This window comes from Schistocerca cancellata, chromosome 9 (assembly GCF_023864275.1).
Source record: "Schistocerca cancellata isolate TAMUIC-IGC-003103 chromosome 9, iqSchCanc2.1, whole genome shotgun sequence".
NCBI lineage: Eukaryota > Metazoa > Arthropoda > Insecta > Orthoptera > Acrididae > Schistocerca > Schistocerca cancellata.
The window spans coordinates 314,864,143-314,891,596 of record NC_064634.1 but is presented as its reverse complement, the minus strand read 5'-3'; the positions used below and the strand labels follow the sequence as shown (position 1 = coordinate 314,891,596).

General features: G+C 37.5%; 1 protein-coding gene across 1 annotated transcript in view; it reads right to left on the bottom strand.

Moving 5' to 3' along the window:
* Positions 1 to 5,095: 5,095 nt before the first annotated feature.
* Positions 5,096 to 27,454, bottom strand: part of LOC126100807 (SH2B adapter protein 2) — a 95,531-nt gene continuing 73,172 nt past the window's right edge. The window contains 1 exon segment of the mRNA XM_049911440.1: positions 5,096 to 8,045. Within this exon segment, the coding sequence (XP_049767397.1) occupies positions 7,914 to 8,045 (132 nt within the window). The 3' untranslated portion in view covers positions 5,096 to 7,913.

The following is a 27,454-nucleotide window of genomic DNA, read 5'->3' as shown; positions in this document are numbered from 1 at the left end:
GGTAAAAGAAGATGTATTGAATTTAATTGATGAAAGGAGAAAATACAAAAATTCAGTAAATGGAGCAGGCAAAAAGGAATTCAAACGTCTCAAAAATTAGATCAACAGGAAGTGTAAAATGTCTAAGTGAGGATGGCTAGAGGACAAATGTAAGGATGTACGGGCATATATCACTAGGGGTAAGATAGATACTGCCTACAGGAAAATTAAAGAGACCTTTGGAGAAAAGAGAATCACTTGTATGAATATCAAGAGCTCAGATGTAAAACCAGTTAAGTAATGAAGGGAAAGAAGAAACATGAAAGAAGTATATAGAGGGTCTATACAAGGGAGATGTACTTGAGGGCAATATTAAGGAAATGGAAGAGGACACAGGTGAAGATGAAATGGGAGATATGATATTGTGTGAAAAATTTGACAGAGCACTGAAAGATCTAAGTCAAAACAAGACCCCAGGAGTAGACAAAATTCCATTAGAACTACTGGTAGCCTTTGGAGAACCAGCCCTGCCAAAACTCTACCATCTGGTGAGTAAGATGTATGACAGGCAGAATACCTTCAGACTTCAAGAAGAATATGATAATTCCAATCCCAGAGAAAGTAGGTGTTGATCAGAAGTGAAAATTACAGAACTATCTGTTTGATAAGCCACGGCTACAAAATACTAACGCGAATTCTTTACAGACGAATGGAAAAGCTGGTAGAAGCCTACCTCGGGGAAGATCAGTTTGGATGCCATAGAATTGTTGGAACACGTGAGGCAATACTGACCCTATGACATATCTTAGAAGGTAGATTAAGGAAAGGCAAACCTACGTTTCTAGCATTTGTGGACTTAGAGAAAGCTTTTGACAATGTTGACTGGAACACTCTCTTTCACATTCTGAAGGTGGCAGGGGGAAAATACAGGGATCGAAAGGCTATTTACAATTTGTAAAGAAACCAGGTGGCAGTTATAAGTGTCGAGGGGCATGAAAGGGCAGCAGTGGTTGGGAAGGGAGTGAGAAAGGGTTGTAGCCTATCCCTGATGTTATTCAATCTATACATTGAGCAAGCCGTAAAGGAAACAAAAGAAAAATTTGGAGTAGGAATTAAAATCCATGGAGAAGAAATAATAACTTCGAGGTCTGCCAATTACATTGAAATTTTGTGACAGACAGCAAAGGACCTGGAAGAGCAGTTGAATGGAATGGACGGTGTCTTGAAAGGAGGCTATAAGATGAACATAACCAAAATCAAAAGGATAATGGAATGTAGTCTAACTAAATCAGGTGATGCTGAGGGGATTAGATTAGGAAATGAGACACTTGAAGTAGTAGATGAGTTTTGCTATTTGGGAGCAAAATAACTGATGATGGTCAAAGTAGGGGGGATATAAAATGTAGATGGGCAATGGTAAGAAAAGTGTTTCTCAAGAATAGAAATTTGTTAACATCGAGTATAGATTTAAGTGTCAGGAAGTCATTTCTGAAAGTATTTGTATGGAGTGTAGCCATGTATGGATGTGATGCATTAGACAAGAACAGAATAGAAGCTTTTGAAATGTGGTGCTACAAAAGAATGTTGAAGATGAGATAGGTCGATCATGTAACCAATGAGGTGGTACTGAATATAACTGGGGCGAAGAGGAATTTGATGCACAACCATACTAGAAGAAGGGATCGGATGGTAGGACAAGGGATCACCAATTTAGTATTGGCAGGCAGCTTGGAGAGTAAAAACCGTAGAGGGAGACCGAGAGATGAATACACTAAAAAGATTCAGAAGGATGTAGGGTGCAGTAGTTACCTGGAAATAAAGAAGCTTGCACAGGATAGAGTAGTATGGAGAGCTGCATCAAACTAGTCTCTGGACTGAAACAACAACAACATGAAATAGATTACAGATCTTTACAATCCTTTTTGTAAGTAATCTATATTTACAAGCTCCCCTCGCCCTTCCCTCCCTGTGGCTGGCTTAATATCATTGTGGCAGCAGAGCTAAGTTAGATATGAGTGTTGATCCATCATTAAAATTGGTGTAAAGAAAAGATCATTATGAGGTAGCAAGTTAGTATAATCTTACAAATTTCAACAAATTTCAACTAAGTCTTATGCTCATGCCACTAGTTTTACTCTGTCTGATGTGCAAGGGACACAGTAAAAGAAATGTGCCCTTTGCATATGCACAATACGAGTAGCCAAGTTCTGATGATAAACTTCAGCCATTTCACTGTTTGTATGGTTTGTGGGCCAATCTTTATAGTTCAGGATGAAGTGTTGGCACAAGCTGGAGTGCCAAAAAGCCACTGCAGCTTCTCCTGGTGCACGTGTAGTAAACAGTGTGCTTTTGTAACTCTCACATTTTTAGCATTGGCCCTTCCATGATAAGTCCTAACACTGGTATCCAATATTAAGTGCTTACTTTTGAGACAAGAATGGTTCAAATGAATGCACTGTGAGTGAAAGCTTCACATATTTTAAATTCAGCTTCATATCATGAAAAAAGTTCAAGGGTACTGGCAAATGGAGTAAAAATTTTTTTCTTTGTAATCCAACAAGGAGAAGTCCCCAGGGGTGGGACTGACTTTTTGAAATACTTTATACAGTTGTGTAGGTTAAGGTTTTGCAGGTATCACATTCTGCAGCCATTCATCATGGTGAGCCATTGTTTGTAAGTAATCAACAAGAAAGAACTTTGTAATTTCATTTCATACACTTGAGCTTTAAAAATAGCAGTGGTACACACGTTGTCAATGTAGCGTAATGGATAAGGTGCATTCCCAATATGCAGTAGGTTCAAATCTCATCAGGTGCTTTGAGATTTTTTTTTTTTTAAGCCTTCACCGAAATGTTTTTTGTCATTATTTTTATTCAAGTAATTGATTTAAATGTTTTTTTTTCCCTCCTAACCCTTATTCATGTCATTTTAATCATCATATTAACTTTTCGATTCCTGCTCATTGCTTCTTCCTTTCATTTAGAATTTTAATTATTGTTGTGTATTAACTTCAGTTAAATTTCTTCTGTTTCACCATCTTATATTTTCATCCATATTCTTGCATTCATTATTTCTGTTCCTCATTTTCCTTGAATTTTGTTTTACTTGTAATACTTTCATTTTGTTTTACTTAAATGCCTTCTTTCCTTTAAATCTTCATCTGCATTATTTTCTCTATAGCGCAACAAGAATTTATCTTTTACATGTTTGTATGGCAATAAATATCCAAAAAATGTAAATGTAAATACATTTTTGGCACCACTGTATCAGCAATATAAATACATTATTTTTTCTTTTGTTTTTAACTGACAGATCGATATTTTCAAATGTTTAAATATTATGACATAATTAAATACATAGATTCCAAATGGAAAAAGCATAAAAGAAAGAAAAAATGAGAGCAAATCATTAAGTTAAATCAATGATAAAAATGCCATCTCAAAGCATTAGCAATAAAAATGTGGTGTCACCGCCAGACACCACACTTGCTAGGTGGTAGCCTTTAAATCGGCCGCGGTCCGTTAGTATACGTCAGACCCGCGTGTCGCCACTATCAGTGATTGCAGACCGAGCGCCGCCACATGGCAGGTCTAGAGAGACTTCCTAGCACTCACCCCAGTTGTACAGCCGACTTTGCTAGCGATGGTTCACTGACAAATTACGCTCTCATTTGCCGAGACGATAGTTAGCATAGTCTTCAGCTACGTCATTTGCTACGACCTAGCAAGGCGCCATTACCAGTTACTATTGATGCTGTAAAACATGTACTGTCAAGAGCGATGTTCACCAACTATGGATTAAAGTTAAGTATTTCAGCAGCTACGTACATTTTTTGCTAGTATAATTTCCTTGACCTGTTCCAAACCTCACACCAGCCTGCGTGAGCTAAAACGCGTGCCTTTCGGCTTCCTCTCATAGTGGGTTGGCTGTCTTGCCAATCCACAACAAAAAATATTATATTTAAACCAAATAACTGAATGAAAATAATGATCAAAATCATTTCAATAAGGATTAAAAAATTTCAAACCACCTGAGGGAATTCAAACCCACAATCTTCTGTACAGGAGAAAAGCACGTTAACCGTTACACTATGCCTTAAGTCTGTTCAAAGACACCTATTTTTAAAGCTCACGGGAAATTATAATTTTTTTTTCACTGGTTATTCGCAAATGAGGGTCCACTAAGGTGAATGGTTGCAGGGTGCGATCTTGTACTTTAACCTACATCGACATATAGATGGTTTCTAAAAATCGAATCTACCCCTGGGGACCTGTCAAGCAGACACACAGCCACAGAAACCAATAAATGTCACTGCTCGATATGAGTATAGTGTAACATTAGTTTATAATGTTCTGCAAACAATTAACAACAAACATTTCACTCATACTGTAGCATGTGTGTCTTCTGCTTTACAAATGTAGATGGGTTTCTGCCAAATACTAAGTTGTGCAGTACAGCACCCAGCTTTCAATTCTTAGAACAAATATATGCAATAGTCATTGATAATGAACTAATAATTTCTTGTATTATCCAGGACATCAATTACATAACTTATATGAAAATTTCCTTTCCCTAAAAAAAATAATAATGACCTTTCATTGAAATGGAATCAACAGATTACACTCTGAAGATTGACAAAATACCTGTTCTAGACTACTGTGTAACATTGTATTGTACTTACTAGATTAGGATGAGCAACTGAACAGTCCTCTATTACAGAAAATTATACAGTTATGCTGGTAAATGTCATTGTTTAACTGTATACATTTTTCCCATTAATATCAACAGAAATCACGACGCACATTAGCAGATACACATTTATCTTACATGTGGCAAATAGGTGACTATTACATAAACTGTTAATGAGTTACCTATTGTATCATAGGCATTCTATATAGTGATGATCAATAAAGAATCATCTGGCTGAAGAAACTGCAAACGAATATAAAGGTCAGCCTAAAATTTTTGTTTCACAATTACTGAACCACGAAAATCAAAGTGACAATTCACATAATTTTTTTGTGCTATATGTACACCACATATAAAACTTTCTTGATTTTATGAATTCTGTATCAAAATACTTCTAAAAAAATTAAACATTATCAAGTCACTTGTACACACTTATACACTGATAACACATTTTTGTATGTAATCTACAAAATATATACAAATGCAATCACCAGATTAGCATAATACTGATCATTTTACTCACATCATTTAAGTGCTACTTTATGATGTAGCACATGTCAAAACAAGCTCTGCAAAATGTTTTATTGGTGAAAAACATTTTCTTGCATATTGAAGGATAGACATAACAGATACTGATATCACATCACAGACAAGTGATGACTCCACTTAGAAAGGAGTTCATCATTTTACATTTTTTTAACCTTATAGCTTTGGTATATGGTATTCATGTATCAACGGTTTAAAAGCTTCACTTGATTATCTATATACACGTGAATTTGAATGCGAAAGCAACATAGTTTTGTATTAGGAACAAGTATGATTAATAATATGAATGTGTGTGTTATCTGAAGTGAAAGAAACAGTGCCTCAGAAAACAGTAAAGTTGTGTACCACCAGTCATATAATCATCCTGACCAATATGAAAATAGCTTTACGTGCAAAGCTGAAATTTACAGTGACTGGAAGTAAATGCACAATTATATAAATTAAGTTCTAAATGCAGATAAAACAGTTCTTTGTGTAATTAGATATTGAAGTAACACAGTTGGAAAAAAGAAGTAAATGAAATACCAAAATTTAGGAACCAAAACTTCTTTCTTCAAGAGAAAGTGATGAAGAGGCAACAGTGTGGGAAACAGTATGAGAATACACAATGTAGGACAATAATAAAATGTTAAAGACTGTTTTTCAAGCCAAACTGTGGCATGTCAAGTATGAAAATTCTGTGATATTAAGACAACACTTACCACACACTCAGTTATTTAATTTTTATCATCTTCATTCTTTTTTTTCTCAGATGTCCACATAATTTGCAATATCCAAGATTGGTTTTCAATCCTAACAATGCAGGATCAAATTTCTAGGTGTTTATAATTATTCATTAAACTATTTTTTTCAGGATTTGGATAATTTTATGTCAGTATTTCATTTTACTACATACCAAATCTACCCCCCTTGTCTGGTAAAAGAAAAATCTTATGGTGCCATTCCTTCAGAATCCACTGACTTTCCTGTTTTTCTTTCTCTGCTACTGCATGTGTTAATTTCATAAGTAGAACCATACTTTTATCAGTGTATAATATAGATTGTTTGTATAAAAAATAAATTAAATTAACACACTGTACAACTGCATTCTCTCGTCTAATAAATATGCCATGAGAAGTGGCAACTAGTAAAGTACACTTATTTACTAATCAAAGGAAACATTAACAATGCAGTGCTGCTGTTCAAGCATATATTGCAATTAAAAATGTGGAAATACTTATGTTTAACAAATGAACAGATCTGTATCTCTTTGGTTGGTTGCAGTCAATATGAGAGGTCACATCGTGTATGTTTGTCAGTGCAAACTGTGACAGTGCTTATCAATTTCTTTTTTTCATTCTTCTAACTATTAAAACCTGCTCTATATATAGCCTGTTACCTCCAATAAAAATAATATGGAAACAAATGTCCACTGTCCGAGTATTTTCCAGATTCACAATCAAACTAATTATGAACTTACTTTAGCTGAGTTAAACTCTTGAACAATAATGCAATGCTGAGTATCTAGCACCATTTTATCTCAGTTTGTACATATTACATAATAATGCTAATTAAACATGCAAAGTAACTGCTTGTGACAGTAATGTCTCAACTTTTAGGCAGTTGTAAAACATAAAAATTACAATGTGCAAAATGAATACTTTCCCTAAATCCCCACTACCGTCCTGAGGGGGCAAAGAGAACAGTGGGAAACCAACTATTCAGATACTGTTTGGGCAAGAAATAGCAGCTCACACAAATATACATATACACCAATTAACTTAAATAACATTCACCGATACTGTTGGTTTCATTTCTTCCTGGGTTAATTAATGCAGTAGCTTACATGCACCACTGACACTCCTAAATAAATTCTATCTTCAATGCTCTGAGCCAATATGTTCCCACAAAAGATGTATCGAGTGATATGATGAAAACAATCTTAATGCTCTATTTCCTCAGTCACAATTTTTTGTTGAAATGAAATGATCGTATGGCATTTATAGGCCGGGATATCCCCTTCGGGGTTCGGCCGCCGTGTTGTAAGTCTTTTTAGTTGACGCCACTTCGCCGACTTGCATGTTAATGATGATGAAAATGATGATGAAGGACACACAACACCCAGTCCCCTGCCGGGAATCGAACCCGGGCCCCTTCGTGTGATAGGCGCTAAAGCTACCGCTGCGCTACGGAGGCGGACCAATTTTTTGTTGTTGTTGATGTGTGTTGACAAAATAATTATTGTACCACATTACCATACCTATATAAATTAATTTACAAATAACAGAGCTGCATGAAACTTCTTTTTAAAATGCAACCACAGCACAAAAACCAGGTATTGGGCATATGCGGCCAAAGCAAAATTGATATATACATTTCGGTTATACACTTGTGACAAGTTAAAATGATGTGCAAGGCCAGTGTCCATGCCTCTATTGGAAAACCAATTCCACTGTACAAGCATGTCTTCTACAGGCTCAAAGGTCCAGCACACAATTTTAACTAGCCAAATACACACCGCTGAGTTTACTCCACTAAGGAGCAGATACCTCTCATCTCAGATATCTGACAAGGAACACTGCATAACTAAAACACTTCACAAAGAAACTTTGTGACAATTAACGGTACACTTTTGTATCAACAAAAAAGATAACTCAGTAGCAGGTATCAGAATGCAGAGGAAGAAGATTCAGACGCTCACAGTCCATTGTTATATTGCATTAGACAAAGCTGTAAGTATTTTCTACAGCACGTCCAGCACCAACTGATCCACCAGATCCACTTTGTCTTTCCTGCTGCAAGTTCTCTAATGATTCTGTTCTTGTTCGAACTGATCCTCCATATGTTATCACCTGGAAAGAATAAACTTATGAAACATATCTGCATATGAATGAAAGAGTTCATTTAGTTAAGCAAGAAAAAAAATACAAAAATAAAAAACAATGAAAAAATGACAGTTTCAAATGCCTCAGAGAATTAATTTCCAAATTACTCATATCTAGGTTTTCTGTTGTTTCCCAAAACAACTCTATGTTGAGGTGATACCTTTCGTATGCCACTCTCTATCTCTAGACTTTGCCACTGATGTTACAAGAAGACAGCGCTACACAAATGCTGAGCAATAGTCAACACATTCACAATATGACACAAAGGCCTAGCACTCTTTTCAGTACATCACATGATTCCGTAGCTCATGAGGTGACTTATGCAATGTATACAATGAGATGCAATCTGTAAGACATCTATGTTCAAATCAAGATTTAAGGTGCAAATCAACTGAAATTTTTAATTTAAGCTAAATAACCTTTCATTTTACAAATATTTACTGTTGTTTAAATACTTCTTATTGAGTTTGCTGCACTAAATACAGCCTGCCATATTCTACCTTTTATCACACAAAATTGCATCCTTCTGCGTCATTTTTTAAACAGTACATTTAAACGAACTGTCAGAGAAATGGATTACGTATGAAAAATTATAGTACCTCTATAACAAGTAAATTTTCACATAAAACTAAATTCCAGGATTTAAACTTCCATGCAAAAATTATACTCGACCGGTAAAAAAACAAAGTCTGCAAAACTAACATTCAGTGCTGGGACCTACATTTTTCTTTATTTAGCAATAAGAACATATTTAATTTTAACTAACACTAAGTTGGAGAAAAAGAAATGTCCCCATATCATTGTCCTGAAGTTCTTCTTCTGTTTGATCCTCCACCCACAAAACTGTGATCACTGGCTATTGTAAAATCGTGGTCTTTTTCATATATTTTTTTATCTGTATCACTGACATCTTCCTCCATCCACCAACTACCAATTCCATCAATCTTAGGATCATTAAAATTGACACGTTTCTGCAAATTCATTTTCTACTATGCTGAAGAAAACAGACACAAAGATCATGAGGCACTGTCTTGCAGACCTCAATATGTGTCAACAGTAAACAAAGGTGATAATACAACCAACAGCGAAACATTGTAGGGTTGGTGATATAAGGAGAAGGAGAGTATAGGGGTACAGGGGGGGGGGGGGGGATATAGTAGCATATCATCAGAAATGGCCTCAGAGAGTGAGTGCAGAAAAACACAGTCTGTGACGTATAGGGCTATAGAGGGTAGCTCACTTAAGGATCACCAGGTGTCTTTTCTCAGTTATTTCTGAATATATTTTTATTCTTATTTTTATGATATAGTTGATTCAAACAATGACTGCTCACGTGCTGTTTCAAATTACTTGAAGGATATTTACTGACAGTGAACATAAAATATGAAAAATAATGAGGAACTCCAAAAGTGACTGAGTAAGTTGAATACTGTGTTACTTTCAAAGTTTTATCACTCATAGAAGGGAGACACAGTAACTTATGATTTTACTTTTGTTTTAGTTTTAGTTGTTATTTAAATATCACTAGTTACGCAGTTCTGTTGAAAGTAAATGTGGAAGGTTGGGTCACTATTCTGTCACGCTGAAGCTAGTATGATTATATTGGAAAATTCTGTGTGGAATACAAACAGTGTAATACATGCAAATAACCGCTTAGTGTACAATGGCAGCACAGAGTGGTAGATGGGGCTATAAACAAGAATTGCAACTTGATGGCTGGTTTTGCAAATTTTTGATTTTGTTGTGAGCACGTACACACAAACTGCATTGATCTGAAACAGTGTCAAGACAATGAAGCAATGTGTGTGTGCACCCTTAAAAAGAATGCACGTTTGTTTGAAAGCACTCAACACTTTCACTGCAGTAATGGTTATGTTTAGTCATTAAGTCAGTACATCGTACATATCATATCAGTGCAAATTACTTAAACATGAACTAAACACGAACTAACATTCCTGCATCAATGGGAATCAATTCTGAAACTGTAAACAGGTCACTTTCTCAATCAAATGTAAAGCTCTTGTCTTAATTGTCAAACAATTTGTTTTAATGGAAAACAAATATGAAAACATTTGCTGTATTTTTTAGATTTTTCATTGTGATTAAAAACAGAATCAGTTACCCACCGCTATTGTTGCTGCGAAAAAAAATCATCAATTAACTATGATCAGGTAATAATTATCTAATATCTAGAACACTTACAAATTTCTGCAGAAAAGCTCAGGCCAAATATCAATACATATTTTTGGTACACCTATACCAGATCTTTTTCTCTTCCAAGTAAAATTGTAATGACTTTGTAAAAATTAATAATATCAATATTGAATGTTGTTTAAGGCACACTTTCTTTGTCATGTAAAATATCACAACATAACATTCAGACTAATGAACTTTCAAGAAATTTGCTTCATGAACTTTGTACAATTCCATAATGAAGCATGCAATGTACATGCAACATTAGGGGAGGAAGAGCAGAAAATATACACACGCACACACAAAAGCAGAGCTATTTTGCCACAAATTTAATTTTCTTTTTCAATAGCAACACATCAGCAGAAGCTAATTTTAACTACGTTCAGATACGTCTACAGTTTTACTGCAAACATCATGAAAGCACAACTCTGAAAGCCATTTTAACTTGACAGCTAGCTTTGACAGCTTTCACGGGAAAAATTCAAGGCAATAAGTGAAGCTCAGATATAGGTAATCCATCAGAATTGTTCTAAAGTTGTGTATGCTCATTGTGAAGAAAATATAATCAATGTCATCTGCACAACTGTGATGTTACAATTGTACTGAAACACTGTGCTTCCAAATATCTATGACAATGACACTCTCTCAGCACTTTGAAATATGGTGAAGCAATGGTAAATTAATAAGCTGTTTTTGATATTTATATTCTAGCTTCTTAAAAGAAGTGAAAAGCAATAATTCTCATGTTAAACCTAATTATTTACTTAGTTGGGGCATATACTATGTGGCCAAAAGTTCCTGGACACGCACTGCTGTTTGTTTAAAACACTTCAACCCTGTAGTTAATTGCATGTAGGCTCTCTTTCACCTGCTACTGCAATACTTAACTTTATGGGATGCTGCTCTCTAATACATCATCAAACATAGTATTTGGTTCCAGAATGATATTTTCACTCTGCAGCGGAGTGTGCGCTGATATGAAACTTCCTGGCAGATTAAAACTGTGTGCCCGACCGAGACTCGAACTCGGGACCTTTGCCTTTCGCGGGCAAGTGCTCTACCAACTGAGCTACCGAAGCACGACTCACGCCCGGTACTCACAGCTTTACTTCTGCTCAAGGCAAAGGTCCCGAGTTCGAGTCTCGGTCGGGCACACAGTTTTAATCTGCCAGGAAGTTTCATAGTATTTGGTGATTTTTCAGATTTCGGGCAAACTGTTCTGACGTGCAACTGACTCTCTCATTCATCTGAAATATTTTTGATGGATTCAGCAATGGTCCTTTGAGGTACTATACACTATAACTAAAAATTTCTTATTCCATGCTATTATCAAAATGTGTGAAGCTTGCTTTCATAAGCAACTGCCTTCATTTTGCCACTGACTAAAACATGCTCAATGGCCCAAGCCAAGAAGAGCAGCCCCAAACCAAATTTCACTACTATTACAAAACAATCACTTAAAAGCCATTTTTCAGGTACCAGTAAGGTGTACAAATTAGAGTGCCATATCTCTTCATAAAGTATCCATTTACTACATGTGATAGCATTACCTGCAGCAACTTAAGAGGAGTAACATTTTAAATCTTATGATTAGTGGTTACTTGCCAGTAGCATCTGCAAGAAAACTGGATCCCATAACCACTCAAATAATAATTCTGTCACTGGTCTCTGAAACTGAACTGTAACAGAAGTTCTTAGCAATAGGTGATAGAGAGGTCTGACAATTGGCTCTTAGAGTGCAATTTAACTCTTCAGTCCTTATCAGCTAGTTTTAAAGGCTTACAGTACTGATGACTGGGTTCATTGTTTTCTTAATGCTTTCACTGTTAAATAACATGGCTAACAGTGGAGCCGGCCACCTGGTAATCCTTTCTAACAGAATTTCTAAACTTACGGGTGCCAGTCTGTTCTTTGGCTCATTCACATAGAAGACACATCTCTGATGGTAACACATCATGCTTTCACATATATATCTTAATCTGGTTTCACAAAGACCACATTTAATGGGATGCTTGAACACTTTTGGCCACATAGTGTACAAATGTTCCAGCTACCAAACTATACCCTTCTCTTGATAACATTTTTTAAACTTACATTAGTCAATTAATCAAGTCTAACTTATTCCATGTTTGGAAATAATCTTTACTCACTTTATAATTTCTCTGGCAGTTTGACTTGAGTGCTGAAGGCCCCCTTCACTCAAACCTACGAATGTAGTTTTAAATAAAATTAGACATAAAAGAAGCTGTTATGCAAGTAATTTTTTACTTATTACTTTTTGCCAAATAGCTATGCACTTACTATTAGTTGGACATATTAGTGATATCAAATATTTATTTCCCAGTGCCTTGTGATTTACAGCAACAAATATCAGTAAGCACTTTCTAGCTTTTTAACCTGATGACTTTATGGCTGAAAAGTGCCCAAAAAGAAAACAATACAACCAGCAGCCATATCTCTTATATTTCTTTTTACAGACTGGTTAGTCTGGCTCACATTAATTTTATTCTGACACTATCTTCTTAACAAACTAAAGATCAAACTCCATAGCCAGTTGCATTGTTTTCTTCCCTCTTCAACATCTGACAACAATTTTGAGTGCGAAGTGAGCAGGAGTAGCTTTATTTTGCCACAGCACCCATTGCTTCATTCCAAATCAATGCATTACAGTCACTAGTGTAATTTCTAAAGCGGAATGCTTCATAAACGTAAAAGACCTTAATCGATTTTTACAAACAAAATGACACCTTAAAACAATGCCCTGCTGATAATGAAGTATGGGAACCTACAAAACTATGGAGGTGCAATAGTTTTAAACACAATACATTTACTTAACTTTTTGCCACAACAAATAAAAACAAAGAAAAGAAAATAATAATAATACTAATAATGGTGTCCATAATTTAACACAATGATGAAAAATTGTTATATCTGAAATTTGGACTAGTATGTTTTAATTAGGACACTTTTCTATTAATCTCATTTCTTTATATTGGCCCACATTCTGGACTACAGCATTTGAACACCAAAAGTATGATACATAACTGTAATGTTATATGGGTGTCAAATTCCTACATGAAAGTATTTACAGTAGTTAAAACACCAAAGACAAGAGAATTATCTCTTTGTCTGTATTAACAGCCACAATGGTTGTGGTTTTATTACATTTCTTGAATATATGTGGCATGGGAAAAAATGTGTAATTCAAATAACATTCTCACATTTACATTGGTTAAAGAGCACACACATGAAACACAAATGGACTATTTATAGTATTAAATGTCAACCAGGATAATTATGCAGCCCAAAATACAGTTGCTGAAGAGTATTTCTAGAACATAATTCTCATAGATGTAGATGTAAAACACATTATGTCTTTGCAACAACTCAAAACATTAATACTATAGAAATAATAAATGGCACAAAGTAAATGCTTCATGGATATGTCTATTTATTCAACTTCAGCATTTACAGAAAAGAGTGCTCTTAGTACTTACAAAATGGACACATGGGAGATGTCAAAAAGGAGGTAGGAAAAGGGATAATAACATATTTAATAATGTATTTTTCCCATCCCCTCTCCATTCACAGTTCCTCGCAAATTCTTACACTTGTGAGAGACACAAAATTAATAAGATTATATATAAAAAAAACAAGGAATTATGAAATTACTTCTGTTGACAAAATAGTGAAAGAGGATTCCAAAATGAATATTCAAGATTGTGAAGTAATAAATGAATACCCAAGTACAACAGGACAATTTTTATTTCAGCTCATAGAAGCAAAGCAATAAAATAAAGAATAATGTGCAATGATGAGAGATACCAAGTTTTCTGGGCAGAAGATACCAGTTAAATACCCATAATCTCTTCAAAAAATATGACCAACAAAGACATCGAAACCCTCTCAGGTTCCGGCAGCGCGCAGCGCCGTCCTAAGTACTTGGTCAGGTTCGAGAGAGGCGCAATCGCCCGGAGTTAGGTGAGTAGACGCTTTCAGTGCGACCACCTGTGCTCCCAACTGAGCTTGCCGCTGCCGACAGAGGCCCGGGAGTGTGCTGTCGTAGCGTCGCCGGCAGGAGACAACACGTGGCCACCTACGGTGACCGGCAGTGACCAACAAAGACCTGACACAACTAGAGGAATTCTGCACTGCTCCAGGCAAACGCTCCCTTCCCTTCTCCAAGCTGCTAATGGCAGACAGTGGTGACAATAAGTTCCATCCATCATGATGCAGTATTCACCTCCCTCTTGTGCTGTTGTCAGCAATGGAATCTGTGTACTATGGTTCTAACAAGGGAACATCCCCATCGCACCCCCCTCAGATTTAGTTATAAGTTGGCACAGTGGATAGGCCTTGAAAAACTGAACACAGATCGATCGAGAAACACACACAGAAATAACAAACATTCAGATGTTCATGTTCAAAGCTGAAACATAACCTCCAAATAATAATTGTGAGACTTTAATGGTTATTAATTAGTCCCTCGTTTTTTTCTACAGTATGAAGGGCAGACAACAAATGTAAAATTAATAGTGTCCGATCACAGAAGTTAGTTATCACACTGTACAAACTAGGCATATTGCCTTATGAGAAAATATGGTAACCATTTGTGAAAAACATTGTTTCTATTATATATTTCAGCCTTAGAACACCCAAGTGGTATCATTGCTGATTTCAGTTTCTTAGCAGGTCATCATCAGATGATGTGTTAAAAAGAAAAATATGGATAGTATAATGTCAGGAAAATAAATTACAAACCAAGTTTTATATGCTTGTACACACACACACACACACACACACACACACACACACACACACACACTCTCTCTCTTATATATATAAGTTTGATTTTGTTATTTTTTCTTTTTAAACACATCGTCTACAGATGATTTGCTAAGTCAAGACAGTAATGATACCATTTCGTGACCTGAGGTTGAAATATACGTCATACTGGTTGTGGTGGTGATGGTGGTGCTGGTGCTGGCGGTGGGGGGGGGGGGGGGGAGGGGGGTGAGAGAGAGAGAGAGAGAGAGAGAGAGAGAGAGAGAGAGAGAGGAGAGAGAGAGAGAGAGAGAGAGAGAGAGAGAGAGAGAGAGAGAGAGAGAGAGGTACTTTTATGTCAGTGACAGCATACGTTTCCTCATCCACATTCAGGACAAAGGTTTATCTAATAAAATCATATTGGAGGATGCATTTTGAAAACATATGAACAAAAATGAGGAGCTTGCAACACTGTCACATCACACAACGCATTGGAATATACAGAGAAATGTGTACCACACTGCACTACCGTACAAACTATTGTAACTCACTGAGTAGACCGCTACAACATATCAACCTACATCCAACATGTAGTTATGGTTCAAATCCTCACCAGGTTTATTTTTTTATTTTTTTAGATGTCTTTTCTCTAGTTTTCATTATTTATAAGCAGGGCGTCATTTTTTCCCAAGACAATAGTCTATCACATGACACTGGGATCCATTAAACTGCATGCATGTGTCTACTAACCATGCAATGCAAAACCATAACTGTTCTTGTGCAGTTCACGTAGGGCGGCTTCCCAATGGACTACAAAGATGATGAATATGTTGATATGCTTTTGATGCTGGGTGCATCTGATAACCAAGCTCGTGCGGTTCATGCGTATGCTGTACAGTACCCACAAAGGTCCCATTTCAATAAGAGCATTTTTCGTAACCTGGAGCAACATCTTCGAGAAATCAGTAATCTTCATCCACAAGTAATGGACAGAGGTCATCCAAGGACTAGATATACTCCACATGCACAGGAAGTGATTCTTAAAACTGTTCACTAAATGCCTCGGTGAAGTACCAGTTATATTACAAGGCAGTTCCAGGTATCTCAAAGACTGATGCATTAGAAAACATTCCATTTGGTGTTTGGCTACAGCTATGGTTTCAGCATGGTGGTGCACTCCCACACTTTGGAATTAATGTAACTAACTATTTTAATGAAGCGTTTACAGGAAAGTGGACTGGTCGTGGAGGTCCAATGTTCTGGCATCCACGGTCCCTGGATCTTAATCCACTAGATATTTATTTGTGAGGACAAGGAACAAGTTATAGTACTCCAGCCATAGATGTACACAAGCTAATAGCTTGCATGCATGCCATTTTGGCAATGGTGAATACAGGTATAGGGTCCAGTAAAGTATGATCCAACAAGTGCCGAAGTGTTTGCAAATGCAAGGTGGTTGCTTTGAGCATCTCTAAAATGAACACTGCTTGTACATTTATGTACTGGCTTTGTGAAGATAAGCATAGATGTCAAACGTACAGAATGGAGTTATTGCATTTAGATTATATGCAGTCTAGTGTAGTCTACCTCTTGTGTTTTTTGTACTTCATTGGATACAGACAAAGTTACTGTGTCCATTATTATTTTCTATTGGCCCTTTTTTTTGTCATGGATGAAACACAAGTGGTCGTTCACGTACGTAAGAAGTTCATGATATGCCATAATGTTTAAATAAATGTAACAGCAACAGAAAGAAATACACAAGATAGCACATTGCGGAGGTGTAAATTTGATACAATTAGATGCCTTAATTTGAAAAAAAAAAAAAAAAAAAAAAAAAAAGTTCGGTGCAAACACAACTCAAACATCACAGAGTCTGCATATCTGTTCCCCGCGGCATTGCTTCATTTCACTGAGCTAATGGGACAGCTCCACTTGTTCTTGGCCACACTGCATGCAGTTACAGCAGTACCAGAGCCTCATTTTTTAAATTGCATTTCTATTAAACCTATTGGTAGGACTATGTTTTACTAGATTCATTTTTGTCTTGAACTGGGATGAGGAATCACAATGCCAACTGCTAAGTGTGCCATTTTTTCTTCTCCCTGTATAATAAAAGAATTTTGGTAACATCCTGGTTTCCAATGTTTTCAAGACTAGGGTACTATGGTGTACAGGGAAAGTGTGTGGATGGTTCACAAAATCTGCCATTATACAAAGCACATGTGAAACGTTCAGTTAATCAGTTAATGGTCTCCGAAAATAAAGGAAACAAGACTTACAAATAATAACCATTAGCTACAAAACATTTGTGACATTGGTTGTAAAGCTGTTGGAAACTGTCTGTAAATGCTTCTTGTGGAATTGCTCAAAGCACTGTGGTCACACATTTTTGGCACCTCATTACAAGAGAAGAGGCCTCATGCCACCAATACGATCTGGAGACCAAGAGACTGTCAATGCTATGCTTTTCGCCATCTACCTCACAAAACAAAGTCATCTGAAAAAATCTAAGATTATCACAAAGCTGATGGGGCTCGACCCATCATCAATTTCTACCTGACGGAGGTGGCAAAGACGATGAACATCATGTCATTGACTGTCACTTGGTCTCCAGATTATATAGGTAGCACGAGGTCTCATCTGCTGTAATGATGCAGATATCCAAGAATTCATGACAACAGTTCTTTGAGCACTTCCAACAAGAAGTGTTTACTGACAGCATCCTACAGCTTTACAATCAATGTCGGATATGCGTGGTGGCAAATGGTGATTACTTTGAAGGTCAGTAAAGGTACTTTGTAATTCCTGTTCCCTATATTTTTTGAGACCATTTGCCAAACTTCTTAGCTGTGCCTTGTACAACAGTGGTAAAACAATGATCTCAAAGAACTAATATATGGTGACTATACTGCATTAAATAATGACCACTAACAACAACAAATGTGTTGTAACAATTCATAAAATCAAAGATAGGAAGAAGGGCAGCATCTGTCATAAGTTTCATTGTTTGTTATCAGTAATATCAAGTGGTACCATGTGTGATTTTATCTATGATAGGCTGTAATGAATTGGATATAATTGCACTGAAGATAGCTACGCAATAGCTGAAATCCCTCTGCAATAAACAGATTAAAAATTTGTGACTGATACTGCTCTTTCTCCTTCTTGGATCTTATTAATACAGTCATGGAGCATGCTGTTCCTGATGAAAACAAACCAGACTTCACAAAATTTAATTCTGCTTTATACAGGGAGCAACAGCAGAATTACATCAGGATGCATTCATGAGACACTTAAAAATGTATTGTCTGTTTGTTCAACAGCATTCTAGAATGGATTAATTTTGATGGAATCTAAACAAAAGAGTTGTATTGCATTGATTCCCGATGTAAAGTCCAGTAACAAATATAAGTTTGTGTCTGTATTTTAACCATGTTCTATATGTTTTTAAATCTCCATACAAATGCTACTTTGATTACTTTTGAATGCATTAAGGGAACAGCAGTGATCAATGTCTTATAAATAATTACTATTAAAAACAGTCTTGATCACAATTTATTTAACAAGGTGACCGGTTTCGACCACTACTGTGGTCATCTTCAGACCATTGAGTAGGAACATCTTTCTGTTGGAGAATCTCCAACAGAAAGAGGTTCCTACTCAATGGTCTGAAGATGGCCACAGTAGTGGTCGAAACCGGTCACCTTGTTAAATAAATCGTGATCAAGATTGTTTTTAATAGTAATTATAAATGCTACTTTTTTTTCCTATAAACATATTTTTTATATAAACTCAGATGCTTGTCATATTTTATGGATCTCAAGCTGAGATATCTCAGAGTACAACTTGTCTGAAATCATCTGAATCACAGAACTGGGCATCAGATACATAATGGCTGTCACAATTTTAGAGCCACTCCATTTCATCCCTAAAAGTTTACTGATACACTGTATGTTTGTCAGCATGACACTATTACAGGGTGTCTATGTGGACAAGGAAAAAAAGTTTCTGGGTTTTTCACAGATTTCCCGGTTAAAAATACACTTTCTCCCGGGCGAAAATACACTTTTTCCATGTTAAGTGACTGTATACTATTCCTTGGCACTGTAAAACTCATCAATCCTTTGAATGTTTATGGTTTTATATACTGACGTAGAATTTCCCGCCACTTTAAAAAAGGAAACTTGGGGGGGGGACACATTTTGAAACACGTTTGATGTGCAGCAATATGTACACTGCATATTTATTTTCATATTACGAAGGTATAAATTCCACATGTTACTTTCCGAAGCATTGAAATCGAGATAGCGATGCGCTTTTGTAAGCCACTCATCACTCATGTCACGTGATCTCGCCAGCTCATGACAGCATAGGACACGTGATGTAGTCAGCCAATAGCAAGATCACTCTTAAGTAGCGCGAAAACAGAAATAAGAAAAGTTAATGGTTTCAATTAATATACATATCATTCACATATAATATTGGTCTCCAAGATTAATAAGCTGGAAGAGAAGCTAAGCTTCCACATATAATGTTGACCTTTTCTGCACGTGATACACTTTAAGGTACATCACACGAATGTGCCAGTAAAATTTTTAATAACAACATAAATGTGTGCTCTTCTGAGCTCAAAATTCTTCTAAATGGCTGTCCTCAAAGAGTTGATTTTTAAATGAGAGTCAAACGCTTTATTATTTATGAAATTCATCATTCATTCTCGCACATAGTTCATCTAGCGTAAAAGGAAATTTGCTTTCAATGTATGTAACGCTTGTCAAACCACCGTTCACAATATTTTCCCACTACCTGTTAGAAATAGGTTCGTTTCAGCAGTTGCAAGAGAGCGCCAGATAACAGTTGTCACCGCGCGATGACGCAGAAAGGCCATATGTTCGTACATGTAAAACATTAAAAGATCTTACATTAGGTCAAAAAAGAAACAAGACATCAAAGGATACTTCAAGAGCATTGGAATTTCGTGAACCTTACCAAAATGCATAATTTGGCTTAAAGTGCACATTCGTATGTGCAGATCGGATGTAAATTTTCTTGGAGTACCAGTATTGTATTATCTCATATTTGGTTCTTTATTATGGCATAATGTCATATGTGCACTAGAAATCAGCAAACAGTTGAAACCAGCCAACAGTGTGAAATTAAACAGTTCGTTTCAAATAAACTGACTGCCTCAGCAGAAAAGATTAATAAAAGCCAAATCTCTTTAGCACGCCGACAAAGATAACTACACTCCTGGAAATGGAAAAAAAGAACACATTGACACCGGTGTGTCAGACCCACCATACTTGCTCCGGACACTGCGAGAGGGCTGTACAAGCAATGATCACACGCACGGCACAGTGGACACACCAGGAACCGCGGTGTTGGCCGTCGAATGGCGCTAGCTGCGCAGCATTTGTGCACCGCCGCCGTCAGTGTCAGCCAGTTTGCCGTGGCATACGGAGCTCCATCGCAGTCTTTAACACTGGTAGCATGCCGCGACAGCGTGGACGTGAACCGTATGTGCAGTTGACGGACTTTGAGCGAGGGCGTATAGCGGGCATGCGGGAGGCCAGGTGGACGTACCGCCAAATTGCTCAACACGTGGGGCGTGAGGTCTCCACAGTACATCGATGTTGTCGCCAGTGGTCGGCGGAAGGTGCACGTGCCCGTCGACCTGGGACCGGACCGCAGCGACGCACGGATGCACGCCAAGACCGTAGGATCCTACGCAGTGCCGTAGGGGACCGCACCGCCACTTCCCAGCAAATTAGGGACGCTGTTGCTCCTGGGGTATCGGCGAGGACCATTCGCAACCGTCTCCATGAAGCTGGGCTACGGTCCCGCACACCGTTAGGCCGTCTTCCGCTCACGCCCCAACATCGTGCAGCCCGCCTCCAGTGGTGTCGCGACAGGCGTGAATGGAGGGACGAATGGAGACGTGTCGTCTTCAGCAATGAGAGTCGCTTCTGCCTTGGTGCCAATGATGGCCGTATGCGTGTTTGGCGCGTGCAGGTGAGCGCCACAATCAGGACTGCATACGACCGAGGCACACAGGGCCAACACCCGGCATCATGGTGTGGGGAGCGATCTCCTACACTGGCCGTACACCACTGGTGATCGTCGAGGGGACACTGAATAGTGCACAGTACATCCAAACCATCATCGAACCCATCGTTCTACCATTCCTAGACCGGCAAGGGAACTTGCTGTTCCAACAGGACAATGCACGTCCGCATGTATCCCGTGCCACCCAACGTGCTCTACAAGGTGTAAGTCAACTACCCTGGCCAGCAAGATCTCCGGATCTGTCCCCCATTGAGCATGTTTGGGACTGGATGAAGCGTCGTCTCACGCGGTCTGCACGTCCAGCACGAACGCTGGTCCAACTGAAGCGCCAGGTGGAAATGGCATGGCAAGCCGTTCCACAGGACTACATCCAGCATCTCTACGATCGTCTCCATGGGAGAATAGCAGCCTGCATTGCTGCGAAAGGTGGATATACACTGTACTAGTGCCGACATTGTGCATGCTCTGTTGCCTGTGTCTATGTGCCTGTGGTTCTGTCAGTGTGATCATGTGATGTATCTGACCCCAGGAATGTGTCAATAAAGTTTCCCCTTCCTGGGACAATGAATTCACGGTGTTCTTATTTCAATTTCCAGGAGTGCAGATTGTTCTGCGAGGTGATTAATGCTTGACTGTGAGAAAGGTGGAAATAAAATCTAAAACTAATGGCATATTTTAGCCATCCGTAATTATGTGAACGTATTTTAATTCATTTGCTATCTCCCGGTCATAAAATTCCGTTTTATCATTTAACATGAGAGCAATAAACGAAGAGGAAATAACAAAATCACTGAACGTAAACACAGGTCACGTGGAGACGACCCACCCTCCCCACCACAACTCAGACTGCTCTGTGCATCAGGCCCGGATTTACTATATTTCCGAACCGGGGCAATATTAGGTAGTGGCGCCAAGCCACACTTCTGTAACAAGAAGCGGGAGAAGGTACTACTCATACGTGACTCAACTACGCATGCCCAAGAGCCCGCCCGCAACTGCTCAAAGGAATTTAATTTAAACAGTTGTCACGTCATGCTCGTCGGAGGCAATTTGTTGTTATGAAGCATTGCATAGTCTTCCAAAAGTCTCTGACACATTTTGCTGTTGGCAGACACTCGTATTAGCACTGTGTTTTGTTGTTGTATATGGCGCACTTCCTTTTCAACTTAAGTTTATTTCTCTCTCGTTCATGTTTCGTTGCTGCAGTGTTATTCTGCAGTAGCGGGATACAGTAATATCCTTTGTTAGAGTATTGGTTCTTACCACTCAAAATCACATAAATTTAACTGAAAACTAAAACAATGAACAATTCCCAGAATTGTAAACAATTCCCGGGTTTTTCTCGGTTTTCTCCCGGATGAAAAAATTCCCGGGTTTTTCCCGGATCTCCCGGGTCGTATACATCCTGTAATAACTAAATTCATGGATTCACTGTGCTAGACATGGCAGCAGTCTGTACAACCATATGAATACAGTTTCAGAAAAATTGAATGATTTGTTTAAGAGAAGGAGCTTCAAAAAGTGAGCAACAGAATAACACAATGGCCCACCTCTGAGCCTTAAGCAACCATTTATTTGGCTTGCCACTGACTGATAAAGAGTTGTTGGATGTCCTCCTGAGGGATATTGTACCAAACTCTATCCAGTTGGTGCGTTAGTTGTTACTGGTACTTCAAATATAGATTACATCATTTGTGCAAATCTAAATTGATGGGGGACATAAGAAAACAAATAAGATAAATGTACAGGGTTATTACAAATGTTTGAAGCGATTTCACAGCTCTACAATAACTTTATTATTTGAGATATTTTCACAATGCTTTGCACACACATACAAAAACTCAAAAAGTTTTTTTAGGCATTCACAAATGTTCGATATGTGCCCCTTTAGTGATTTGGCAGACATCAAGCCGATAATCAAGTTCCTACCACACTCGGCGCAGCATGTCCCCATCAATGAGTTCGAAAGCATCGTTGATGCGAGCTCGCAGTTCTGGCACGTTTCTTGGTAGAGGAGGTTTAAACACTGAATCTTTCACATAACCCCACAGAAAGAAATCGCATGGGGTTAAGTCGGGAGAGCGTGGAGGCCATGACATGAATTGCTGATCATGATCTCCACCACGACCGATCCACCGGTTTTCCAATCTCCTGTTTAAGAAATGCCGAACATCATGATGGAAGTGCGGTGGAGCACCATCCTGTTGAAAGATGAAGTCGGCGCTGTCAGTCTCCAGTTCTGGCATGAGCCAATTTTCCGCGGGCTACGCGTGAAACTTGCCCGCACGCGTTCAACCGTTTCTTCGCTCACTGCAGGCCGACCCGTTGATTTCCCCTTACAGAGGCATCCAGAAGCTTTAAACTGCTCATACCATCGCCGAATGGAGTTAGCATTTGGTGGATATTTGTTGAACTTCGTCCTGAAGTGTCGTTGCACTGTTATGACTGACTGATGTGAGTGCATTTCAAGCACGACATACGCTTTCTCGGCTCCTGTCGCTATTTTGTCTCACTGCGCTCTCTAGCGCTCTGACGGCAGAAACCTGAAGTGTGGCTTCAGCCGAACAAAACTTTATGAATTTTTCTACGCATCTGTAGTGTGTCGTGACCATATGTCAATGAATGGAGCTACAGTGAATTTATGAAATCGCTTCAATCATTTGTAATAGCCCTGTACAAAAAGTTTAAAAATTTTTTAAGTGCATGATGGGTCTTTCTGGTAAATTGGCCCACTTACCACATAAATATAGTTTAAGCTACATTTTACTGTCAAATAATTGTAGAACTATGTAACACAACATTATTTATTATTAAATTTGTCAATTACTGTATACCATAAGCAGGTTTCGTTAGATTTCTCTTTATTCCTATTAGCTCCCCAAAAGAAATATTAGACTGTCAGTAGCTCAGTGTGCAATATACAACAATACGTTTCAGTTTTATTTTATCTATAATAGTCCTTCAAAGTCTGCAACAGTAAAAACAATGGTTTTGATGGTTAGACAGTAATACTTTGTGTACATCTGCATCTACATGATTACTCTGTAATTCACCATTAAGTGCCTGGCATACTTGCTTTTATACAATAACAGTAGCTGATTGATGTCAGATTTATGGTGTCTTGTAAGATGTTGAATAACACAGGAGGTTACACAACTGTATTAATATTCCATAAAAAATGACTCTCTTGGCTTCCATTCCAACAAAGATGACATACTGCTAAAACAACAAAAGTCCTGCCTACACATATGTAAGTCTCCTCAACGCAACGATAATTAACCATTCAACACACATTAGTAAATGTTTGTTTACTCATCATTTGCTTTTACTATAGATACCAATGATCTGCGAAAGGTACCTCTGACAAATATGCATTGCAGTACTTCAAAGCATGAAATGTCATTCAAATCTCAACTGAATGTAAAAGTTATAAATGAATTCACAAGTATCTATGCGGAAAAATACAGCTGTAGTTACAAAAATGTGCTTGCTGACCTTACAGTAAAGTCACCAAAATAATGCAGAAGCTCATACATCACAAATATCACACTAAGATGACATAGTATATGACAAACAGACTTCATTATTGGGATAATTTCCCGAAACACGTCGTTTCTATGATGCAACAGCAAAAGCTGTTGTATAACAAAAACAAACATAATATGATCCCATGCTAGCAGATGACTTTTCAATTGACTTTGAATATGGCAGCACCTTGGACAGTCTATGTTGTTTATATGGGTTTCTGATGGCAGCTATCTATGTGTATGCATAAGAATGTGTGTTACCCAGAATAGCAGATCTGAAAAGCTCTATTCTACATGATGATAATAGTCTGTGATTGTTTCTGCCTCTTGCTTTGTTTCACACACCACAATGTTCGCCTTTGTGACAGGATTTACAGAACTGACAGGATTTACAGAACTGAATGAATGACTGAATGAATGAAATGAATGCACAGTGTGAATATCACAAGGCAAGTAAAAAAGAACCTAGGATATACAGGAGAATACGGCAGAAATGAAATTTTGCTGTTCATTTGCTTTCTGCCTTACCACCAATAACTCTAATTTGCAGCAGCCTGGTTACATTCATATAGAATTAACCCTGTAGATTCCTTCCTAACTACATAAACTTGTTGGCCAAAGCAGATCTGCATGTTATGTATACAGTAGTCATTGAAATATTCAATGATACTGGAACATTGTACTCTATACAAATGGGATGTATTTGCAAGTCCATCCTATTGTGAGGGACCAGTATTGTTCACTATTAATTATTTTTATTCATATATTTATTTTTTGTGCCAACAAATTGGCTTTCCCTCTTCACTCACCAGATCAGATTTTGAAAAGTGGGTATTCACTACTTGATTTCATGAACAGCACACTTTGCACCCATTAAACAATGACAGACATTCTGGTGGTACCTTGTGTTGGGAAAGATTGTGACTACGAGCGAAAGCTTAGAGGACTGAGTTAGCCACTGGCCGAAAGATGACAGTACGTGAATAGTAATAACACCGGCTTTAAAAAGAATAAACTGCGATACAAAGAGTAATTTAAGAGTGAACCTGAATCTCTGGGGAAAAGAAAAGACTTTTTATAAAATAATGGAAGCAGAGAGGCTTTACTGTTTTATAATGCATGAGGAATAATTCAGATTTTAAGGTAAAATAAATAAATGTTTGCTCTCTCTCTCTCTCCCTCTCTCTCTCTCCGTATGTCTCACATAATCTAAGAAAGTAGTGTTAATTTTTTTATTCATGGTATTTAAAAGAAAATATAAAAATTCACTTAAAATTACTGTTTTCTCATAAGTAAAACTTAATCCTGTTTTCTAATGTTGGCCTATAATTGGCATTAGTTGTGGAGAAAACCAAGAGGAATTTACACTTCTGATGTTATTGGTTGTAATGTTCTTGTAGACATAATTGGAAAGGCGATACAAATTAAGTCATTTAACTGTGGAAATTATATTGTGGCTATGCATAGCCCTTTTTTATATTCATCTATTTTATTAACCAACAGATAAAAGATTCAAGCACTTGGTCACATTGGTGGTAGAAGAAATATGCACCTGCAGGAAAAATATACTTTCCCCGGCAACATGTTTATCTTTGTGTAGCTGGATAACGCAACCCACAAAGAAAGTAAACAGAGCTGAAATGCACTGTATGATTTAACTGAACTATTACACGTATGACATTCTACCCTGAAGCTAAGAATCAAATGTAAAATTATGGTCTATAGTCTCTCAGAATTATTAAATACTTTATTTCCAGTGGAAGACATTAGATGTCAAGTTTTACAATACTAAATTGGCACTCCTTTGTGGGTAGCTTTAATTTGGACTTGCACTATATATTGGGAAATATAGTACTTTTTGAATTATTTTAAATATCAGAAGTAACATTTTTTCTCTTTCGCACACAAGATAAAGTTTTATGAAATATATGATCCACACTCAGTGTTGCCTAAGGTTTTTAATGCCATAAAAAAAAGCTCTACAAGATGATACAAGAACTAATGAAAATGTAAACAAACACAGTTGGAGCATAAGTGTCTTTACTGATGTAGATCAAGATGAGGTAAAGCTAGGTGAAATACTGTAAAGGTCAGAAGTAGACAACAGCTACTGTGGTCAAGTGTATGTTTAGTTGATTGTAGCTACATCAGCAAACCCTACAGCTGTTGAGTGTGTTATTACTGAAAAACAGTAATTATTGTGAAACAACAGGAAGACCAGGCCAGAGTGGTGGAGATAGCCGTCATGTGTGTGTGAGGTGAGTTCGCTTATGTGAATGTGTGTGTGTTTCCTGAGTGTTTCCTTTCTGGAGAAGTACTTGACCAAAAGCTCAACGCATAACAGTCTTTTTGTTGGGTCACTCTGTAACTCTACAACTGAATAGCAATATATCCTTTTCATAATATAGTAACTATTGTGATGGAGATACAATTAACTTTTATGCAGCACAGACAAAAATGAGTCATTGAAAGCTGACACTTATAGGATATGGGTTCCACCTTTTTGCAAAAATGCTGTTTTTCTTTTTACCCTAACATATTTCAGCATCTCTGTGCCATCATCAGCAGGTTTTTATTTACTGAAAACTGTAAAAAGTGAAAGTATTTTAGGTTATAACTGATTTAACAAAGTGAAGCCTAAAGAAAGTTTTTGTTTGTTTTGCCTCTTCCTGTGATTTAACATTATAGGGCTTTGCAGGACCAATGCTATGGTGTCCTGCACCGATAGCTTGTCACCTGCAAACCAAACAATGTAAATGTAAATTTCATCGGCGAGTTTAGACATCTCTTGGTTTTTAAAAGACATGATTTTGGCGTGTCAAA